Genomic DNA, 24,884 nt, shown 5'->3' with positions numbered 1-24,884 from the left:
TGGTATCCACATAATTTTAATTTACGCATATTAAAACTAAATGCTACTGATACTAAAATGACTTTTTAAGAGAATAATAATGAAATATAAAATATAAATTTGTAAGGAAATAAATATGTCAATGACTTAGATTAAGCGATCTTCATTTATAAAAAGATAAGATAATATAAGAAGAAAGTTCCAATTAAAAATGTAATGGTGATCTGCTAATCTCTAAACCTAGGTTGGTTCTCAACTGGGCTTCCACTAGTTGAATCACTATGCTTCCCTAGTTCTTATTTTGCTTTACAAATATTTCTCAGAACCATATTTCACATTTTAGTTCATAAATAAGACTCATTCTGTCATCAGGTTTCTTACACACCATTTCCCCCTGTTTTTTAAACAGATTCTACATAGTAAAATACATATTTACAATTATCTTTAACTTAATTAATTGCCTTCCTCAAAGAATAGAGTTCCATTTTCCTTAAATTAAGAAGAAGAAAAGAAAAACTCACCTCTAACAGGGGGCCTTTCTATCTCAGAGTCAAGGTGAATTGGTGGGGAGATGTACGATACCTGTCCATGATGTGCCTGTCCTGTGGACCCAAACATAAACATTAGAGACATAGCAGCCAAGTCGCTATACTTTTTCTGTTTTATGATGTCACATTCTCCCCTCCACACTGAATTAACAGCCATTATACAGTGCAGACAGATCTATCCAAATGCAGAAACATTGTGTCATCCAAACATCAACCGATTAAATCAGTCTTTCTTACACAATTCAGTTTTTGTCGTTGGTGTTGCTATTGTTGTTAAATTATAATTTTATTGTGGAGTGACACTTAAAAATACAACTCAAATGATTAAAGAAAAATGGAATGGAAAAACCAAAACCAAAGACAAAATACAAGTCCTAGTGTTTCATTGTTAGATTAAACAGACATTAAGTACTCTATGAGTCTGTGATACATTTTCCTAAACATTCTTTATTCCTTCACTTCATGGCTGACTGGCATCAATGTCAAGTAACACTTTGAGTAGTACTTGTTTTAATAACTTTACAATCCTAATCAATTTTTATTCTTATGATTTAATTACATTCTTTAATAAAATACTACTCTTGTTCTCTTACATATGATGAGAAAAAAATAACAACAATATAAAAACCAGGTAGACGAAGTCATTCTCTCTTGCTTACAAAGCATTCTGCAAGCTCACATTTGCATTTGTAATGTACTTTCTGTCTTATGAGCTAAAGTATTAAAGTTGATTTGAAGGATGAGAGTCTTGTTAAAATAACTGCTATATTAAAACATCCCTAATTTTTTTTTTCTAATGTTCAAAGCAGCTATAGTCTGTACAATGGTGATCCAGCAAGCAATTTGGGTTTTATAACAAGAAAGCACAAATCAGTTCAATTTCTGAAGCCACCTTATAGAAAGAAGGTTTGAGTAGAATTGGAGGACCCACTCCTTCCTTTCTACAATGGGAATATGCAGTTATAATTTATACATTTACTACAGCAATTTACAGGGCTGTTAATCTCTTTTCCTAAACAAGGAAAGTTAATGATACATAGACTATGATAACAGTTAGAGTAACCTTCCCGTTTAAAGTAATATTCAACTTGTAATAAACTGCTGATTCCTCTTATGAGGCACATTTCAAATAATTAATATGGCTCCCTGTTGATAGTAGCTGCTGTTGCTCCCAGCATTCTTCTAGCTGACAGCGGACACAGTGGAGTTGCTGTAAGATACAGAGCCCCTCGTAATTGTAACTGGAGTATTGTGCATTCACTGGCCACATTTCAGTGGAACAATAAAGGTACTATTATAAAGGAAATAAGACAGGGATTGTGCATTGCCAGCAGTTTGTGTGTAAGATAGCTTATTAAAAACTTCAGATTATCTTAATTATAAAAACATCTGACGCTTACCTACATTGCATATTTATTTGCAAAAACATTTTTGTTTCTAAGTTCCTGTGTCACTACCAATGAATTGGTTTGAAACTTTATTGATCATGTAAATGAAAATAAGCATCATTCACTTTCTATGCCTTCAACATAACCTCATCTTATAAAATAATATTGATTTCATGTCTAATTGGGGAACATGGCTTTGAGCATAAATAATAATAACTGCCATGCACTCAAAAAACCCTCCATTCCTTTCATGCAACCAACATCACCATGAGGATTTAAAGGTAGGCACCAAGTTAATATTTTCATATAAAGAAGTAGAGGAAATTAAGCAAATTGCTCAAGCACCTAGTAAATAGCAAGGCCAGAGGCATTTTGACTTTAAGTCTATGCTAAACCTAGAAGAAATATGTATAGATTTTAGTGATTTAGTGACATTTGAAAATACAGATTTTGAAAATGTCAGCCCTCCATTCAGGATGAAGTAAAGAGACCCTTTCAGTCCACATTCGTCTCCGGTCTCTAGATGAGCCTGAAACCAAGAGTGCTGAATATGGATGCTTTAGGCAGCACTAGACCACAGCGTGCATGTCCCTAAAGGGAGTGGGGACATTAAAGAGCCAGTAGAATAGGACGGAGATTATTGATAACCAAGTCGTAAACTTACACTGCCATAATTTTCCTTCTCTCTCCAAGGAGAAATCTAGCAAACTGCAGGGGATGAGCCACGGCAGGGAACACCGCAGTGGTAGGAAGTGACTGAAACTGTAAGATTTAGAGGACGGTCTAAAATGTGGTAATGGATTTCAGTTTGCGGATGGTTCTGATTGACAGAATGAAAACTAAAAATTATGGAGTTTACTGTCAATTAACTAAGTATAAGAAAAAGGTTTTTTTTGTTCTTTTTTTCTACTGTCAATACTGTACTTGCATACCAGACCATAGATATACTTCTTCAGAACCGCAGAATTTGCTTGAAGAAAGATATTTGATAGAGCCTCAAACCCACATTTTGGAATAAGGAAATGATCTTGAGAAATTGGTGACATTCACGAGTGAAATGAGGTGACAGTTGTCAATCGTGATGTCAGCGAACAGGAAGAAAGGCAATCCTTTACAGGAGCCTACAGAAAATTGCCCACAACCCCCATCCTCTCTTCCCTTGGAAGCCTTTCTTAGTGAGCCATCATTTGCAAGGCATGATCTTTCAGTTGTGTGGAGACATTAAAAAGAACCAGAGCTAGTTATTTATGAGAACATGCACTTTCCCCATTAGGCTTTGTGTATAAATAAAGGCAATTTAGCGTAACAGTGCCTGGGAAACATAAATGCCTATGTCGGTATCTGGAGTGTGCCACTTTTTAGCCATATTACTATTAGCCATATAAGTTAGTTGTTGATGCCAGCAACTATCAAACTGTTTAACTTCTGTGTGCCTCAGTCATATAATGGGGTTATAACAGCACTGACCTCATAGGGATGTTTTGAAGACTAATTTTGCACTTATGTTGTAATTAGAACAGTGCTTAGTGCATAGTACAGTACTTAGGAATTTTAGCTATTATTTTATACATTAATTATTTCATTCATTAATTCATTAATCAATATTACTTCAGTGCCTAACACATGACAGGTGAGTTTTTTCAGTTGATTGACATACATCACAGAACAAAATGAATGATGACCCACACCCTTATGTAGGGGGAGACAGTGAGAAAGCAATTTACACAGTAAATAGATCAATGATATTATATGTACAGGATGCCAAGGGCAATGGAAACAAATTAGAACAGGCTAAAGGGGACCTGGATTGGGAAGGGCAGGTTGCAGTTTTAAATAGGATGATCACAAAAGGCCTAACTTAATTTCCATCAGCAGTATTTGAAGAGTTCAAGAGAAGACAAGAGATAATATCTGACTTTTATAGGAAACTATAAAGGTAAAACTATAGATAAGGGTGCAAACCTAAATGTAATAACTGAGAGTAAAATAACGAAATGGAGCTGGTAGCGGATGCTTTTTCCTAACAGATTTATTTAAAATTTTACACATATTCATAGTCATTCATGTGACCAATGCATAAGACAAATAAAATATGAAGATATGTGATTAGAAATATGAACACAACTTTTTTTCATAAAGTAGAAACCCATTTTACTACCACAAAGCCCTCATTGGTTTCTCTGCTTATACCATTTTTTCAACTCAAATTTTACTCATTTTCTACATAGTGTTGTAAACAAGTTTAACAGTTTATGTCCCTCCTGGCAGATTTTATGCCTTTGTTTAGTTTGTTTGCTTTAGAATTTCAACTTCTGATCTTGATTATACTTTCTAGAGATATTACATTTCTCCTCCCTAAGAAAACTAAATTAGATCTCAGATTTGTGATCCTGGGGTTTTTAATATTATCATTTTCCTTTACAATATTTAACATGGTAGCCAGTGCCATCTTTGCATCTTTGCCCTGCTACAATAATCCACGTGGACTGAGAAAACCTGTACTAAACTACATTTAAGAATGGCATGGCGAATTTTTCAAAGTTTTTCTAATACTCAGAAAGTAGCTAAGCCTCCCCCCCCGCAAAAAGTTTATTTCCTTGTTGAGAATAATCTCAGCTACGGATGAAAAATACCAGAGGTCAGCGTGTTGTCTGTGCTGACGGAAAGTTGGGCGTGCCTAGCATTATAGCAGCTTGCTTTTTTTTGTCTTCAAATCCCAGTCTGACTATAACCATCTGGCATTTATAAAGGCAGTATTCAGGTGAAGATGTAAACGCCAATCAAAAGTAATCATTAAAAAAAGATATTTGTAAAGTTGCCAATTTGATACCTACCTTCTTTGGTGTCCTTTCCCCCTTCATCTTATTACTCATACTTACTTTCAGTGAATTTAATTAACTAAGAGGTAGCAGAGAAACAACTTCATGCTTGACTTATTGAGTATATAAAGTCACTGATGAAGGAGCAAAGGTTAGTGATGGACTTTTCCCCAGTGAATATTACTCGAGACAGAAAACAGAGTAATGTGAAATTCAAGTAACTTTCTTGTGGTGTGTGTGTACGATTTCAATCAGCAAGTATTTCTTCAGAACCTAGTCCCTCTCTGTGGTCAGTAATAAAGATACCGTATGAACAAGGTAATAGAATCCCCCTCCACTGAGAGAATTCATTCTGGATGCAGGGTTAGGCGATGATTGTGAAGTATGGTATGTAATCTTGATAAAGATGACAGAGAAGGGCACGACAACAGCATCTAACCGAGGTTAGTGGCATGAGGGACAGTACTGAAGGAGGCAGAGACTGAGGGAAAGGCAAGTGGTACTTAGTGAAAAGCTACGGCGGGCTGGGGCCCGGGAGGAACATTATAGGTGGATGCCGACAGATCAGATGAGGAAGAGGAACAGGGGACAGGGAACCACAGATTGAGTGTGAGCAAAAAGGTGATTAAAATGATTTAAAAAATTCAAAAATGTACAAAAAATAATGAAGAATACACATGAAGGGAAGCAGAATATGCCACTTGAAAATATGCCACTCTGGCCTATTGGTTATTTTGAATTAAAGTTTCTTGAGAGAGAGCAAGTGCAGTAAGGGCCCTCTGACCCCACTCTCCCCCTGAAAGTGGGAAATAAACCTCCCATGTGAAGGTACCCTCCCTGTACCAAGAGGGTAGAAGGCATCCTTATCAACAAAGGTAGGGAATCCAGGGCCAAGGGAGATATATAAACAAACCTTGTTACTTCTTCTCCAATCTACTTCCCCAAACCTGAACTCCTTTGTCTTGTCAGTTCTTCAAAAAAATATGGTTTCTTAGCCTAAAAGCTTCCTGCTACATTCACTCCTTTGAGTTCATATTTTGATGGGTCTCCTCTACATTAGAAATGAAATTTGTTTTTCTCCTGTTTACCTGTCTAATGTCAACTTAATTATTAGGCCAACCAAAGATCCTAGAAGGGAAGAAGGTAAAGTTTTCCACCACTACCCATGGCTACCATCAGCCTCATCAATGGTCAATTCAGAGTCTCTATTGTCACCTGTCTGTACCCACATCTCCTTCCCCATCCCAGAATATGTTGAAGCAAATCCCAGACACTGGATAATGTCAGCTGTAAGTTATTTGAGTACGTATCTATAAGACAAAAGAGTTCTTTCAAAAACAATAATAATATCATTATGGTACTTAAAAACTAAGATACATTATGAAAAACTGAATTTAATATAAAATTTAATACAGCAATTTCCAGGAAGAAATCAACCAGAAATGAAACCTTTCAGCCTGCAAAACATCACATTTGTCCTGGTTTTGAAATGTTGTTGGCTAGAGGAATTCTTTATATTTATGGTGAACTTGAGGTGCTCACAAATATAGAGGAAAATTTATTTTATAAAACCATACAAATGCTTTTCCACAAGCGTGAAAAATAGACTTGGTAGTCAAATGACAAACACTGCATTTTCGAAGCATCGCTTCAAAATTGTTCCATGAAGTCTCAAAAACCTCCTGTAGCAAGTATTACAACCATAAAGTAGAAAAATATATGGAAAAAGAAGTCAGAGCACTTATCATCCCTGAATTTCTAGTTTTTTACAATCCTTCAAAAATAAACAGGAGTGGACACATTGGAAAACTGAAGATCACATTAATAAGATGGTTATTTTCTAGGAGCCTAATACTAAGAAATAGTCTGAGGTAAAAATTGTTTTCCATTAAAAAAAATTAAGTAACTAAAGCTCCATAAGGTTAAAGTGTATTTTCAAGGTCACACAACAGGGTGGGTTGGAATTAGGGTTCAAGTCCAGAGACCATGTTCTTAACTATATAGCTCACTGCCCCCGCATCAAATAAATATATCCATGGGGGTGAGAAGAGAAGGCAAATGCAATATAATTTCTAAAACTTTAAAAATATTTAGTGCTCTGTTTCTAAGCTACCTAAATTACTAAAAGACTACATCACAGTACAATCAGGATTCTAAAATGATGTTTCTCAGACAATGTGTAAAGTGTTACATTCTATGAGAGTAAAGTATATGATCCTTTTCCTGGGATTTTTTTTTTAATGGAGGACTTAAAAAAGCATTGGGTTTCAACATGATTAAAGGACCCATGGACAAAGCCAAAGGAGGGTAGGATTGAGGGTAGGGGGTGGGGGTGAGTGGGGCAGGGGAGAGTGGTGGTGGGGAAATGGAGACAACTGCACTTGAACAATAATACACAGAAGAAAACAGCAGTAGGTTTCAGTAGTACAGATCTACTTGAATTACTTTGCTAGAAGCTCGACAAGGGACTTCTGAAGTGGATCTCCCCACCCTCCACACACACATACTCACATCTTTTCTTTTCTTTTTTTAAATTGTATTGAATTTATTGGGGTGACATTGATTAACACAATTATATAGGTTTCAGGTGTACAATTCTAAAATGCATCACCTGCATATTGTACTGTGTGTTCACCACCCCCCGTCAAGTCTTCTTCCATCACCATTTATCCTCCCTTCGCCCCCTTGTAACTTCACCAACCCCCTTTCCCTCGGGCAATCACCAGTGTTGTCTATGAGTTGTTTATTGTTCCTTTGCTTAATCTTTTCACCTTTTTCAACCAGCCCCCTAATCCTCCTCCCCTCTGACAGTTGTCAGTCTGATCTCTGTATTTATAAATCTGTTTCTATTTTGTTTGTTAGTTTATTTTGTTCATTAGATTCCACATATAAGTGAAACCATATTGTACTTGTCTTTCTCTGACTGGCTTATTCACTTAGCATAAAACTCTCCAGGTCCATCCATGTTGCTGAAAAAAGTAAGGTTTTCTTCTTTTTTTACAGCCGAATACTACTCCACTGTATACATGTAATCCAGCTTTGTTACCCACTCATGTACTGATGGGCATTTGGGCAGCTTCTAAATCTTGACTATTGTAAACAACACTGCAATGAACGCAGGGGTGTATATATTCTTTCAAATCACTGTTTTAGGGTTCTTCAGATACATTCCCAGAAGTGGAATCCTTGGGTCATAAGGCAGTTTCATTTTCAATTTTTTTTAGTTAACTCCATATTGCTTTCCACAGTCGCTGCACCAGTCTGCATTCCCACCAACAGTGCATGAAGAGTTCCTTTCCTCCACATCCTTGCTGACACTATTCAAAGAACATCTTTCCCATTCTTTATCACCACTGTACAAAGCCCAAGTTTGGCATTCAGTGGAGTAAGAAAACAATACTATTGAATCCATTAATACTAAGGCCTATTCCATTAAACATGTGAGCATTCGGGGTAGGGACCTGTGAAAAGCTAGATGAAAAATCAAAACTGGTTAACAAGACAAACCTAATCAGAAAAGCTGTGAACATAGTGGTCAGCGATTACAGTTGTCAATTAGTATGGGACATGCAAGGAGCTCTTCCTAAGGCTCCTTGGCGGCCAGAACAAGTTTGATTTAGGAATAAAAGTTACCTCAAAATTTTGCTTATGATTTTGGTAAGCAGATTGATGGTCTGTTGAATATGCTCACCTCCTAATTCCCAGAATTTGTGAATATGACAGATTCTCACATAGCAGATGGGACTTTGCAGATGTGATTAAGGTTGAGATGTGGAGATGATGCTATGTAACCACAGGAGCTCTTAGAAGTCAAAATGGAAAGCAGAAGAGTCCTTCAGAGTGATGCTATGTGAGTAAAGCAAGACAAGCGATTGTTAACTCTGAAGATGGAGGGAGGGGAAGAACCAAGGAATGGGGCTACTTTTAGAAACTGAAAACGGCAAGGATCCTTCCCAGAGTCTTGATGAAGAACTGATTTTAGCCTGGTGAGACTAGAGTAACGTAAGGTAGTAAATTTGGATTGTGTAAGCATTTAAATTTGTCGTAATTTGTTCCAGCAGGGACAGAAAACTAATACACAACTTAGTAACTGGTATTCATTTTCATTCTAAAATTCCTGTTCTTATTAACTGTACTAATTATCTGAAGAGGTAGTACAAGCACATGGTACATATTCAACTGGGACAAAATGACAGCATATAGCCAACCCGATGACCTCCTGCAGACGGCCTCTCTTTCCTGTTTCCCGCATGTTTCCTTTCTGGCGTTACTCCATGCTCTTAAAACAAATTCTCCTCTCTTCCTCTCCCTCTTTCTCTCTCTGTCGCAAACATGTATTTATTTATTTGAATTGTTGCCATGTGAAAACATATGGATATTCTGCATTTTGTCAAGCCTGCTGTTAAAGGTAATTTAGATCTTCAACTGCTTACCAAACATTACAATACATTTAGATACTTATATTACATTTAGATCCTTATATTAAGGATCTCAGAATGTAATATGCAATATTAAGAATGTACATCATAAAATATTACCAATAGCACAGATAACACAGCGTTTTTTAAATCAGAAATAGGAGAACATTTTATAAGACACTGTAATAACTTGATGACTGCAACTAAATGTAAGCATAAAACACAACCATACATAGTGAGATAGTTAATTAGACAAAACAAAATATCAAAGATAGGATGGTTTTTTTATAAATCCTCTAACTCACTTCTATAATTTAGGAGTAATAGGCCCAGACAACATACGGGACACCCGTGAAGGTCTCTCTCTAGCACAGGGCAGAGGCAGACACAGGATAATAGTTATTACACAAATCCTAGTAATATGTTCTTTCCTCTGTACTACTCTGTCTCTCTCTCTCTTTTTTAAACATTAGTATCAAGGCTTTACTTTTTTAGAGCAGTTTAAAATTCACAGCAAAACTAACAGGGAAGGTACGGAGATTTCCCATACACCCCCTGCCCCCAGAAGAGGTAGAGCCATTATCAGTGCCCCCCACCGCCATGGTATGTGTGCTATTACTGACAAACCTACACTGATACATCATAAGCACCACAGGATTGGGGCTCACCATTGCTTTGTATATTCTGTGGGTTTGGACAAATGTGTAATGATATGTGGCTATCAGTATGACATTGTATATTGTATTTTCACTGTCCTGAACATTCTCTATACTCCACCTATTTATCCCTGCTCCTTTTTTTTATCTTTTTTAATGATAGAAAATGTAGAAATTGCATAAGCTTTTTTGGCTAAAAACATAGGGCTAGGAATGCTGTGTAAAAGTAAGATGTTAAGTCAATTCACTTTTTTTGAAATTATATAAGTCACAGGTTTACTCTGAGAATGCAATTAATAGTGAAATAATGATTATTAGTGTCTACTACAGAATCAAGTTTCATTAAATATGAGTTTCTTTATCCTCCCCACCCCTTTAATAAATATTACCTTTTGGGTCATTTCATTGCTATGGTGTGCATTTCAGACTGTTTTAACAGAAATGATAAACATAAGGAATAATATGAACTTAAAAAAAATTTTATCCCCTAATTTTTGGAGAGAAATTAAGACAATCATTTTGGGCTAACTTGGAATCAAGCTTAACCATGATTTCTGACAGTTAAAATCTGACCGTGTAGTGGGAGATTGAAATACAGGCAAGCTTAGCTATTGCTTCAAATTTTCTAATATATCAGCTTCATTGCTTATAAATATTCAGATATTTCATTAAACAACATAGTTATTCTGTGCAGGACTATGATAATGAAGTAGATATGATCTTGATGATATATTTTTGTTCAAGGATTAGTCATTCTAAAATTGTAAAATTTAAAAATAAATTATTTAATGTTAGTTTTATACTAGTTACTGATTCTGGAGCTTGCAGAGACAGAGTAAAATAAGTCTTCAACCCGAATAATGACAAAAGAGAAAGGAACTATGAATGACCTTTCATTAATCCCCTTTATTACACTTTCATTCATTAGGACAATATTTAATGAGTGCCTAGCAGGTAACTAATACCAGGAATAAACCCTAACTGTCAACACTTGGAATTTACAATCAGAGATATAAAATTATAGGCTTTAGTTGGGAGATTCATTTGCTAAGGCAGATCTAATAAATATGTGTGTGACTCAACAGTCAGTGTTCAGTAGATATTTACTATTTTTATCTATAAGAAAGACAAAAAATAACCCTGATAACTGAGAATTGTATTTTCTTGGGTGACTCAGGAAAGGTTGGCAGAGGAACAAACACAAGGCTGATGCTGCAGTTCTGTAAGGATGAACTTCTCTGTTAGATCATGCTGTTAATTCACTTATACTATTTGGAAACATGATTCGCCAGATTATAAAGTACTTTTGAAGAGAGAGAAAAAGATGAGGTATTGTCCATTGTATTATATTTATGACATAATTTCATAAAGAACACAGTGTGGATTTATTGAACACATATTTTACTTATAATTCAACTTACCTGTCTAAATAAGAAAACTAATATTTTTAAAAAAATACCAATTATTTAACCTTTTCCAACATGCAGGGTGGATAGCAAACTCTAAGATAATGAAAAGGTGAAATTGACTTTATATTCATTATTTCCATTACTAAAAGTTGTATAATATTGAAAAATTTGTGTTCCCCATCAATTGTGTATTACATGAGAAAATGTGAATAGCAATTATGTACATATATTTTATATTGATATTTGTATTTATAGTTATATACACACAAAGCTTGGTTACTCTCAAATTATTCTAGAATTTCTTAAATGTATTTTAACATTTGTTATAGTTTCACAAATAATAAAGCCAAACCTTCCTTTCACTTCTCTAACCTGCCTTTATTGGAGGAGTAATCTAAATGAACACATTTAGTGAAGACTACATAGGACAGTTCGGATATAAGACTCCATGAGGACCGGAAGCATAACAACTACAGCTTCTACGTCTTCTCTGTCATCCTAGGTCACACCAAGGTGCATTAGACATTGTATGAGCTCAATGCATTTCTGGTAAAAGTTCATATGAATAATATTGAACAAAATTAAAAGAGATGTTAAAATGGCTAAAACTCTGGGAAAATTTCTTTCAAAAATAGAAAGAAATCCATAGTGCAACTAATTTTGTTTAATTGGGAAATGTTACAAATTTGATTACTATGGTAAGTCTCTCAGCCTGTTCATTTCTAGTAGACAACATCCGTGGGGTTCTTGATTGTCTCTACCAAATGAGACACGTCCCAATTCCCCCAAATATACTTTAACCAAATGCATTTATGTAAAGTAGATCTATTTTATATGTTCTTCTAATGTACTTTATCGACTTCATTTCCCCAATAATATAATTATTAAGTAGGTGACAATTACATCATTATGATAAACTGAAAAACTTGGATGAACAGAACTGTAGATAGTTGATGCCATAAAAGATTGAAACTATATGTACAGGAGAAAGGGTTCTGGTGCCTGGAAAGCGATATTAGAATTACTTCATAGGAGAACTAGCAGGTGAAAATTTGCCTCTAGAAAACCACAGGAGCAAGCAGCAAAAAGAAAAGTGTAGACCAGAATATTCACAACAAAGAGGTTTGTTCCCTGGAGTACAGAGCCAGGATACTGGCCTGCTGTGCTTATGCTTTTAAAGTCCTACTTCAAAGCCTATCCTAGCATGCTAAGAAAAACATGTTAAATGTTCTTCTTCTCCCTGCTGATAGATCAGAAAACATCCAGTAACACTAACTCAAAAAAAAAAAAAAAAAAAAGCTTGTTAAAGGAACCCAAAACAAGGTACAAGGGTGGATAGCAAGAAAATGCTAACACTTCTCCCTAAGCCCCTACTCCCAAGGATGTGAAAACTAGCAGATGGATTTGACAAAAAAACATCAATGGAGTAGAGTGACAATATAGATCTCAAAGTAAAAGCTACTCATTGTGCATTACTTGCAAATGGTGCTCATCAGGTACTTCTCTCTGGGGTCCTGAGCCAACAAATCTTAGAGAAGAATCATAGCAAATGTACCTCAGAGAACAATCAAAAAATCCAAATATACTCCATATACTCCTTATAGGTTCAGTGCGCAAAGAAGCATTTTATATGTATAGTGTTATAGTCAGTCAAGATAACAATCAGAGGAGATACACACACACATACACACACATGGTTTGTGATATTAACTGTTCTTTCAAAGATAAGACAGAAAGACACTTATTGTCCCCGCAATTAGGTCAGAATTTCTCCTTTCTTTTCATCAATCCATGTGACCTATGAGAAGATCTCTCAAGAAGATGTCTCAGCAGGACCTGCAGCATGCTCATTTAGTTCACAGAGACTAACATATGCCCCCAAAGGCCTGAAATGAGAAAATCCCACGCAAACGTATTGCACGCATAGCTGACTAAAGCAGAATCAGAATGACCCAAGCATAATGTGACCAGACTGGCACACACAGAAATAAAAGGATATGGATATTCTCCCCAGAGGACGACAGTGAATTTTACCACGTAATTCTTTCCAATAAACTCTAAAATATATCATTGCATAGAATGAAATTTCCTGTAGTGAAATTCTGACAGCTCCCTTCTGTGTGCTAAAAGGCTGTCAGATGAAAAATCTGAACTTTTGTGAAAATTGTTCATTTTTGACATTTACCCAACTTTACTGTTTGCAGTCTGAATCAAAGGAATTTGAAAAAGTTAGAATCCAGCTTTACCTTCAAAGAATAGGAATCACTATTAGCATAATTTGCAGGTAATAGGCATTTATATTATATTATAATAAAAAATGAAAATTGTCATAAAAGTGAAAATGTTTATAAAATAACAGTATACAGTTTGACTGATTTTAAGATATTCTATATTGGATTTTAATAAAAAATATTTTTTCATAGTTTTGCCATTTTATTTGATAGTTTTATGTTTTCCATTTTAAGAGACAGAAATTTGATTTTTGTATTTCAAAAAAGGCCATCTTATTTTTTATTGAGCATTATATACAGTTAAATGAATCCCTTGGATCCTATTATGTCTCAATTTTGGTGAAAATTTTGCATGGTACAGTCTTTTTTTTTTTTCTTCAGACTTTAAGAAATAGCATCTTATAAGAGATATTTCAGCTTGTCTCAAGTGAAATCAAAGTGTTACTTATTATTTGTAAAGGATTTTATTTTAAGATTTCTATTTGGGAAAACAGCAAAGAAGCAATAAATATGATTCTAATTTTATTAAAAATATCTCTGCTAGTGTAAACTTAGATGATTTTATGTTGGGTAGAAAGTATGTCTATTCCCTTTTCCAGCATTCTTTTGTTTCAGGATAAATACAGCATTCAATATTCATCTTCCTCAGTTTGAACACATTGGGTAAGCTGACCCTGTCCAGTATCCTCTAAATCCTGAGAGGATATTGGACAGGATAATGTGAGTTCATCACACAGGTTTGCTTACTCAGAGGTGCTACATATCAGAAGACACCATCAGATTCTTCCCTGGAATTTGCTAGCACTAATAGGGAGAAAAGACACTCCTTCTATGAGAACCTGAGCTCCATGAAGAATACAGGCTTGAAGATGCCAGAGGTCATCTGTAGACATGTGGAAGGAGTGTACCTGGAAAGTGGGCCACTCGGAAGACAGATAATTTAGGGACTGATATAAGGCCCTTGATAACAGAATATGAACACTTTCTTTTTTAGGTCTGAAGCAAGCCTCACTCTTTGGATGTCTAGTTAACTGAGACATTCAATTCTTTCTTTTAGTGCTAGCTAATTTAACTTAGGCTTTTCTTACTTTAAAACAAAAGCACTTCTGTCCTGGCTGGTGTGGCTCAGTGGATTGAGCACCAGACTGCGAACCAAAGGCTCACTAGTTCTATTCCCAGTTAGGGCACATGTCTAGGTTGTGGGCCAGGTCCCCAGTAGGAGGCACTTGAGAGACAACCACAGATTGATGTTTTTCTCCCTCTCTTTCTCCCTCCATTCCCCTCTCTAAAAATAAATAAATGAAATATATTTTTTAAAAAGCATTTTAATTAATACTATGTGTGCAGGCATGCATATGTTGTCTGTGAAGCAGAAATATTTTCTTACTTTAATAAGTGCACACTATAGAAGAAAGCTAATTACTTCAGCTTTTTTTCCCTTGACGATTCAAAAATTTATGAATATCATTTCAAATCAATTAATTCAGCCACATATAACACAACTAATATATTTTACTATTTTATATCACTTTTTTGAATAAGAATATTTGGAGGGCTAACATATGATTCTTTTAAAATTGCACATTATCAGTTACTCAAGTGCTTATGAAGCAGCAACAAAGGGGAGACAACTTGGAAAATTTAGATAGCAAAGTTATAAAAAACTAGAAAAAAACTTGCTAAATCATTAAATAACATGTAAATAACTTCATATGTTAACAAGGAAGAAACTTTATGCATGTGATTTTATATATATTCAAGATCATGAAATCATTAAATCATTAAGGAGCACTGGTACATCTTGATAATGCTTTGTGTGGACATTAGACATCACTCAAGAATCCTAACACGAAATTCATATGGAACCATAAACGAGCCTGAATAGCTGCAGCAATTTTGAGAAAGAAGAACAAAGCAGGAGGGATCACAATACCTGATATCAAACTGTATTACAAGGCCACGGTAATCAAAACAGCCTGGTACTGGCATAAAAACAGGCACAGAGACCAATGGAACAGAACAGAGAGCCCAGAAATAAACCCAAGTCTATACGATCAATTAATATTTGACAAAGGAGGCAGGAACATAAAATGGAGCAAAAACAGCCTCTTCAGCAGATGGTGTTGGGAGATCTGGACAGCTACGTGCAAAAAAATGAAACTCGATCACCAACTTACGCCATACACAAAAATAAATTCAAGGTGGATAAAAGACTTAAATATAAGTCATAATACCATAAAAGTCCTAGAGGAAAACATTGGCAGGAAAATCTCAGACATTCCACGCAGCAACATCCTCACAGACACATCCCCTAGAGCAAGGGACATAAAGGAAAGAATAAACAAATGGGACCTTATCGAAATAAAAAGCTTCTGCATGGCTAAAGAAAACAGCACCAAATTACAAAGAGAAACAACAGTATGGGAAACATATTTGCTAATGATACCTCAGACAAGGGCCTCATCTACAAAATATATAAAGAACTCACACGACTGCACTCCAGGAAGACAAACATTCCAATTGAAAAATGGGCAAAGGACTTGAACAGACACTTCTCCAAGGAAGACATACAGAGGACCCAGAGACATATGAAAAGATGCTCAGCATCACTAGCCATCAGAGAGATGCAAAGTAAAACCACAATGAGGTATCATCTCACACCAGTCAGAGTGGCCAACATAAACAAATCCACAAACAAATGTTGGAGAGGATGCGGAGAAAAGGGAACCCTAGTGCACTGTTGTTGGGAATGCAGACTGGTGAGGCCACTGTGGAAAACAATATGGAATTTCCTCAGAAAACTAAAAATGGAACTGCCCTTTGACCCAGCAATTCCGCTGCTGGGATTATACCCTAAGAACCCTGAAACACCAATCCAAAAGAACCTGTGCACCCCAATGTTCATAGCAGCACAATTTACAATAGCCAAGTACTGGAAGCAACCTAAGTGCCCATCAGCAAACGAGTGAATCCAAAAACTATGGTATATTTACACAATGCAATTCTACGCAGCAGAGAGAAAGAAGGAGCTTATACCCTTTGCAATAGCATGGATGAAACTGGAGAGCATTATGCTAAGTGAAATAAGCCAGGCGGTGAGGGACAAATACCATATGATCTCACATTTAACTGGAACATAATTAACAGAAGAAAAAAGCAAACAGAATATAACCAGAGACATTGAAGTTAAGAACAATCTAACAATAGCCAGGGCGGGGGGGGTGGGGGGAAGTGGGAAGAGGGGATTACAGGGACTACTATAAAGGACACAGGGACAAAGGGGGAGGGTGGAGGTGGGGAGGGAGGTGGGTTCAGCTGGGGTGGAGTGGAGGGATGGGGAGAAAAGGCATACAACTGTAATTGAATAACAATAAAAATTTAAAAAAAATAAAAAAAAAAGAATCCTAACACATCCTACTATGAGGATCTGTTGCTTATATGGGAAATTTAGACTTGTTATTGTATCCTCCTTCCCTATAGAAGGAACAAGTGATGCCTTATGTTATAAGGCATCATAATTATTTTTAATCCTCACCCAAGGACATACCTACTGATTTTAGAAAGAAGGGATGGGGGAGAGAGAGGAGACAAACATCGATGTGAGAGTTAAACATCAATAAGTTGCCTTTGTAGGTGCCCCAAGCAAGGGACCTCTCCCATGTGCCCCAACTGGGGATCAAACATGTAACCTAGGCATGAGCATGGACCAGGAATCAAACCCATAACATTTCAGCTTACTGGACAACGCTTCAACGGAGTAAGCCACACTGGCCAGGGCTCTTTTTCCTTTTTGTATTAAACTGCCACAGGATTTAGAATGTGGTAGTCCAAAGATCTACTTGTAACAAGAAGCTATGGTTTCAATGAAGGGATGTTGTTTTTTTAAATTTAATGTACTACCCAACACCTTACTTTCATTAAAGTAAGATTCTATTAAAGAATAAAAAAGGTTAAAAAATGAATAGAATTTAAATCTACTCTTAATTCAAAAATCTGTTTCATATTATGATATTCATAAATCATTTTTATTAATAATATTTTACATCATGCGCTGATGGTATATTCAAATATCATTGAGATTCTAAATGTGTGATTCTCATGCAAATGCTATATCAGGTTAAAAATCATACGAAACTATTGTAAGTCATAATCTATAGCCTCCACTTTCATAATAGCTTTACCAATTATTAATGAATAACCTCATTTCTAAAAAGAAGCATACAAGGTCTGTCCGGGAAAAGTCCAGTTATTGTTAATGCAAGGTGAACGGTTTGCACAACATGGATGTAACGTGGCAGCCAAGGAGAGTGAACTGGAATGTACAAGTGTGCACAATGACGACTTGACTGTACTAGTCAGTGGGGGCAGTAGATGCCTTTGAGCATGTGTACTGTGTGGCTGTTGCATTCAAAATGACTGAGGGAGTAGAGCAACAAATCTGCATCAAATTTTGTATTAAGCTTGAACATTTCTCAGTGGAAACTATTCAGATGATTTAGAAGGTTGCAGCTATGGGCAACTGGTGACTGGCAGCTTTATTACGATGATGCACCTGCTCATGCATCAGGTCTTGTGCAGAGCTTTTTGGTGAAACATCCAATCACCCTCTTACAGCCCAGAGTTGGCACCCTGCAACTTCTGGCTCTTCCCAAAACTGAAATCACATTTGAAAAGGAAGAGATTTTAGAATGTTGATGAGATTCAGGAAAATACAATGAGGTAGCTGATAGGAAGGGGAAGAAATGAGTGAGGTCCCAAGGTGCCTATTTTGAAGGAGGCAGGCTTCATTGTCCTGTGTACAGTGTTTCTTGTATCTTGTATCTACTTCCATAAATATCTCTCTTTTTCACATTACATGGCTGGTTACCTTCTGGACAGACCTCGTATTCTCAAGTAGATTATTTTGCAGAAGGGCAGACAGTCTTACCAAAAGGGGCCAAAGCAGAAAAGCAATGTCAAATACTAATGGGCACATTCATCTGTGACTGAACACATGGGGTGACTCTGTGCTATCTTCATGGAAAGTTTGAGGCTATTGGACTTTCTTAACAATTTTTTCAACCTAATAAAATTGCATTAACTGTGTACAAAAGCAGACTCATCTATATAAACCAGACACAAAGGACAAGATCTGTAAACCTGGTGACAAAAAAGCAAATAAATAAAGCAATCAGACTTTTTTACTGTAAAGAAAAAACATTAAATTGTTATTCCAGAATATTGTCATCACAGTATCTTGAAAATATTATATACATGGAGGAATCATTTTCACAAACCCCTCCTCAGAATTATGCTTGATGGTCTACAATTGGCTCTGATACTGAGAAGGCTCTACAGGAGTTTAGTCCAAACCTGGCTATTCATGACCCTTTAAAGAAATTATATTATTAGAAAAATCACCAAAAATATTCAAACATATATTTTCAGTTATATTTTAGGATAATTCAAAGAGAACTTCTTGATTTTAGTAGGTTAATTAAAACAATGTGAAGGGTTCCAAAATCTACCTTCAGCCTCTGCTACCGTCAATCCAACTCTGAGTCAATTATTTTCAGTAGACAGATGGCCAGATATTAACTTTTTCTGACTACAAGTGCATTTATATTTCTCAGTCCAGATAGATAACTTTAAGTATAGTATCCTTATCTAAATACCACTTTGCTTCGTGTCAACAAACAGCCAATGATTTCCAGTCAAGGCAGCAGCATAGGCAGACATGGCTCACCTCCTCCAACAACCACATCAAAATTACAACTAAAATATGACACAACCATTACTGGGAACAGTCAAGAAACTGACTTGAATGGAAGTCTAATAACTATGGAATTAAAGAAACCACATATATCCAGACTGGTGGAGGGGGAGGGTAGGAAGGGCACAGACTCTGAATGGGTTGGTCCCATACCCATGTGTGGTGGATAAAAATTCAGGAGGGGTATCTCTGGAACAAGGAACCCCAGCCCCACATCAGGTTCCCCAGACCAGGGTTCCAGCACCAGGAAGATAAGTCCCCACAACTTCTGTCTGCAAAAACCAGCAGGGATTGAGTCATTGAAAGAAATTTCTGGAGCCCCAGGCAGGTCCTCTTAAAGAACCTACCCATGGACTTACCTACTCAGACATATTCTTTCTAAGCTCCAGCATCTGGCTAGCTTTTTGAAAGGCACCAGTGGTATACAAGGAGAAACTGAAGTGTCTGGCATCAAGGCAAGCAAAGGCCATTGTTCCTTTTCTAAACCCTGCCCCCACAGAGCCAGTAAGCTGGTGCCATATCTGAGACCACATCAACCTGGCTAACACAGTTTGACCCATCTTGCCCCACCCAATGTATGGGCCCAGCCAAGCTGCTTTTCCATAATAATAGCTGGTCTTGGCTCATGCTTCACAACTTCCTAAATCCTGACAGAGGCTGGTAGTCATAATCAGTTCTTATAGCTGACTGGACTGGGTAAATCCCTCCCATTGATCTTGCTTGTCAACAGCAACCAAGGCTCAACTACAAGAAGAGGGTGTACTCAGCCCACATGAAGGGCGCACCTCAAGTACCCAGCCTGGGTGATAGGGGAGGCTGTACTGCAGGACCCTATAGGACACCTACTACATTAGGCCACACTACCAAGACATGGAGTCAAAGCAGCTCTACCTAATACATAGAAACAAACATAGGGAGGTGTCAAAATGAGGAGACAAAGAAACACAGCCCAAATGAAAGACCAAATCAAAATGTCAGAAAAGGAAATAAACAAATAGAGATAAGCAATCTATCACATGAGGAGTTCAAAACATTGGTTAAAAGGATGCTCAAGGAAATTAGTGAGGACCTCAGCAGCATAAGAAAAGATCCAGTCAGAGCCATGGCTGCTGTGGTTCAGTGGATTGAGCACTGGCTTGTAAACCAAAGGGTCACTGGTTTGATTACCAATCAGAGCACATGCCTGGGTTGCAAGCCAGGTGAGTGAGAGACAACCACACACTGATGCTTCTCTCCCTCTCTTTCTCCCTCCCTTCCCCTCTATCTAAAATATAAATAAAGTCTTTGAAAAAATCCTTCAGAAATGAATGATATACTAACTTAAAAAAAGAACAATTTACAGGAAAACATCAGTGGAGTGGATAAAGCCATAATCAAATCAATGATTTGGAACATAAGGAAGCAAAAATTAACCAATCAGAACAACAACAACAAAAAGAATCCAAAAAATGAGGATAATATAAGCACCTCTTGGAAACCTTCAAGAGTTCCAACATTGCCATCATAGGGGTGCCAGAAGGAGAAGAGATTGAGCAAGAAATTAGAAATCTATTTGAAAAAATAGTGAAAGAAAACTTCCTTAATTTAGAAGCATAGAGAGTCCCAAATTAGTTGGATGCAGAGACCGACTTCAAGGTACATCATAATTAAAACACCAAAGGTTAAAGATAAAGAGAGAATCTTAAAAGCAGCAAAAGAAAACCAGTTAGTTGCCTACAGAGGAATTCCCATAAGACTGTCAGCTGATTTCTCAAAAGAAGCTTTGCAGGCTAGAAGACATTGGCAAGAAATATTCAAAGTCATGAAAAACAGGGTCCTACATCCAAGGATGCTGTACCCAGCAAAGCTATCATTTAGAATCAAAGGGCAGATAAAGAGCTTCCAAAACAAGAAAAAACTAAAGGAGTTCATCATCACCAAACCATTATTATATGAAATGTCACAGGGACTTTAAGAAAAAGAAGAAGATCAAAACTATGAACAATAAAATGGCAAAAAATACACATCTATCAACAATTAAATCTAAAAAATAAATTAAGCAAACAAGAAGAACAGAGACAGAATCATGGATGTGGAGAGCATTCTGATGGTTGCTGGATGGTAGAGGGGTATGGGGAATGGGTGAAGAGGTGAGGGGATTAAGAAGTACAGATAGTTAGTCGCAGAATAGCCATGGGGATGTAAAGTACCGTCTTGGAAGTAGAGTAGCCAAAGAACTTATACACATGACCCATGACCAATGGTGTGAGGATTGCCCAAGGGAGTAGATTGTGCTGGGTGGAGTGGGGCAAAGGGGGAAAGATTGGGACAATGTAATAGCATAATCAATAAAATGTAATTTTAAAAAAACAAAATAGCCAAAAGACATGCAGACAAGAATGAAACCCCTAAAGCAGACCCATGAAAATAATTAGCTAACAGTTTTGCCAAGTTCTCTCAGTGTTCAAAAGTGTCACTCGGTATTCCAAAACAGTAGCCATTCCTGCTTAATCTCATGAGGACAGCTCAGGTCGTGTCTCAACTGTACTCACTAGGGAAATATTATACATACACATATCCACACATATATGTGTACATGCCTATAAACATGCATACATACATATTTTTTCCTGTTTCACTTTCACTGCTTTGCTCACTGTTACTGAGTTGAGATAGGTTTCACTAAATTAATCAAAGTTGTGTATCCCAGAACACATGAGCTTCAGTGGTTAGGTGATGTAGTGCTATGGTTAAGAACACAGGTTTTAGAGGTACGAGATCTGTGTGTACTAATTACAGTTACAGCTGTGGCCTTGGGTATATTATGTCAGTTTCTTCATGTGTAAAACATAAACAATGACAATCCCATGTCATAGAATCGTGGTAAGGGTTTAAAAAAAGAAAAAAATATATAGTTTTTATATATAGTTTACATCTATATCTATATCTATACCTACATATCCGAAGGAAAGAGCCTGCCACAATGTAAGCACCTTGATGTTGAACTATTGTCATCACAATCGTTTGCATCACTATTTCACACTTGTTTCTTCTGAGGCAAATGAGGTAATGTCAGCACAGTTAATCAAATCCCTTCTGAGCCATAGGGCATTTTAGCCTGGTGATTAGGAGACAGTATTTACAGATGATAATCTTAGCAGAGGATCAAAGCATTGCCTTGAATGGTAACAGCGGACAAGTTGGTTGGCCTCTTGGAGGTTCCATTTCCCCATCTGTAACACAGCGATCATGATAGATATTTCATACGCAGGGATCAGCCGATGGTGGCTTGTAGGCCATCAGACCGTGCCCTGATTTTGTGTGACCTGTGACTTAAGAATTGTTACTCTATTTTTAAAAGGTTAGAAGAAAAAGAAGTAGGAGAAGAAGAGAATGAAGAAGTGGATGAGGAGCACCAGCAGCACCATACGTAGCAGGCAAAACCTAAAGTATTTACTGCCTGGTCCTTTACAGAAGAGATTTGCTGATCCTTGTCTTTGGAGTATTGTGAATATTAAAGGAGACAATATTTGAAATATGCTAAGCAGAGGACTTGGCATAATTGTAGTTATTATTCTTGTTACTAACCTTCTAAGCTTTCATCTAAATGTCACATAAAAGAAGCAGTAATTCTTCTTGTGCCACATTTAACTGCTGATGTGGAAATATCTGGTGTTCTAAACTCATTAGAAAGAAGCTTCCAAAAGGCTTCTTCTTTTCTTGCTTAAAGAAATATGCTAAATAAGGCAGAGGTGGATGTATGATATAAACTTTGCCAGGAATTGTTTGGCAAAAATAGTTTAGATTATTTTGATTGATGTAGCTGCATTTATGGGGACTTAGTCCTATAGCAAAGATCACCATTTGGACACACATACACACACATACAAACACAGAGAAATTATTGTGGGTGCTGCTTTGTGTGTACCTACCGTTTGCTCAATTTTATCCTAAAAGACAGTGACATACTACAGGACTCAGGAATAATAAAAGTTTCAATGTGATTTTGTATGATTTTATCTCTAAAGTTTTTGAACCTAGTAATTGTTGATGGTCTCTCTTGCTATTTCATTAGTAACCAGTACATACAACACAAGACAAGAGAGGGAGAGATAGTTGCTTCAGAAAATACTTCCTCTGGATTTTGTCCATAAGGTACAAAGGTAAAAATGAAACAAAGTGTGAATAATAAAGATTGAGATACATTTCTTCAGCATCATTCGATTATCCTAATCCTTCCATTTGCGAAAAGTAATAGAAGGCTATGTCTCTCTACATTAAGAGATGGGTGTCCCAGTGACTTTTCTAAAGTCCTATCTGCAGATGTAGATATGAAAATAAAGTAGTAACCAAAATCAGTTGATAATGACATGGCTCCTGATATGCTGTTCCGGCATGAAAGAGAAAATTAGTCCATTCATTAAAAATCAAGAATTCATATGCATAATAGTTAAATTTAATCAAATTGGAATATATGTTTTGGGTTCTTTCCCTTATAGCATGAATATTTGGCTAAACATGTAGACTTTTTGTTTTGATTTTTTATTGGTTTGTGTACAGGCAAAGTTATAACAATAAAATGATAATAATGATAATGTTGATACTTGTTGATTAGTTAACTCTATGCTAAATTCTCTGTTTTTCCTCACAACAAATCAATAAGGTAATCATTGTAGTTAATCACTATTTAACCAGTGAGAAAACTCTCAGCTTAAATTATGCCTTTTACCCCAGATAGTCTGCCTCAAATCTGGGGTAATTTCAGAAAAAATATGACCCTCAAATTAATACTAAGGACTTTAGTTAGAACTATGCTTTTGTAGGGAACTTAATTTCCATATTGGTCTAAAAATTAAACAATTCACATTTTGAAACAGTCATCATGCATCAGAAAGTTCTAAGGCACCAGAGTTTTAACCAAAACCATGATTTTCTTGTTATAAAATTACTTTGGTTAACTTCCCTGTGAATGCAAAGCAATTAAAGAACTGAAAGAAGAAAAGTACCACCAAATTTCCTTTGAATTGGCCATGTAAAGAAAAAAAAAGGCAAGGGCTACTAAAAAATCTCTTTAATTCTTTGGAGAAGCAAAGAGTTTGTATTTGAGAAGCAAAGTAGAGCCATCCTGAGAGAAAGTGAAGGTTGTGAATGATGAACTTTAAAGATTTTAAAGAAAAGAGGAAAAAAACTCCACCACACAATCAAAATGTTCAATTAAAAAACCCAAAATATAGAAGGGGTGCAAAATGTTTGTTTGGGTTTTTTTTTTTGGCATTTGAAATTTGTTTCTATTTTGTTAGCATGAGATCCATTAATGCTTAAACTATTTTAAAGAAAAAAATTAAATTATATCTGGTAAATAACTAACAATGCTGTGTAAAAACTAACACTATATAAATATAAAAAGGATAGGCATTTAGATCAGCATGAAAAATAGGTAAAAGAGAAACCAGTAAGGCTGTTTTCAAAGGTATAACAGATGTAATCAAGTATATTAGAACACACATTTCTTTTATTAATTAATCAACAAATATTTATTAAAACCACATAATGTGTTAAACCAGTGAGTCTCTAGCCCCGTATCCCTCAGAAGTATCTTTAAGGCATTTGTAAATACCACAAGAGCTCTGACTTCAGTTTCTGATTTGATCCTTTTAGTTTCAATCCAGAGGGACAGTCATTCTATCCCCACCAGGAATTACTTT

General features: G+C 36.3%; 1 protein-coding gene across 19 annotated transcripts in view; it reads right to left on the bottom strand.

Moving 5' to 3' along the window:
* Positions 1-24,884, bottom strand: part of ADGRL3 (adhesion G protein-coupled receptor L3) — a 757,443-nt gene that overhangs the window by 227,949 nt on the left and 504,610 nt on the right. For all 19 annotated transcript variants that reach the window (XM_053922390.2, XM_045185777.3, XM_053922389.2 and 16 more), the window contains one exon: positions 501-581. In XM_053922390.2, coding sequence (XP_053778365.1) covers positions 501-581 — 81 coding nt within the window. The remainder of the gene's footprint in view (positions 1-500; positions 582-24,884) is intronic.

The sequence above is a fragment of the Desmodus rotundus genome, chromosome 4 (genome assembly GCF_022682495.2).
Source record: "Desmodus rotundus isolate HL8 chromosome 4, HLdesRot8A.1, whole genome shotgun sequence".
NCBI lineage: Eukaryota > Metazoa > Chordata > Mammalia > Chiroptera > Phyllostomidae > Desmodus > Desmodus rotundus.
The sequence above is the reverse complement of the archived record's forward strand: the minus strand, read 5'-3'. Positions and strand labels throughout refer to the sequence as shown.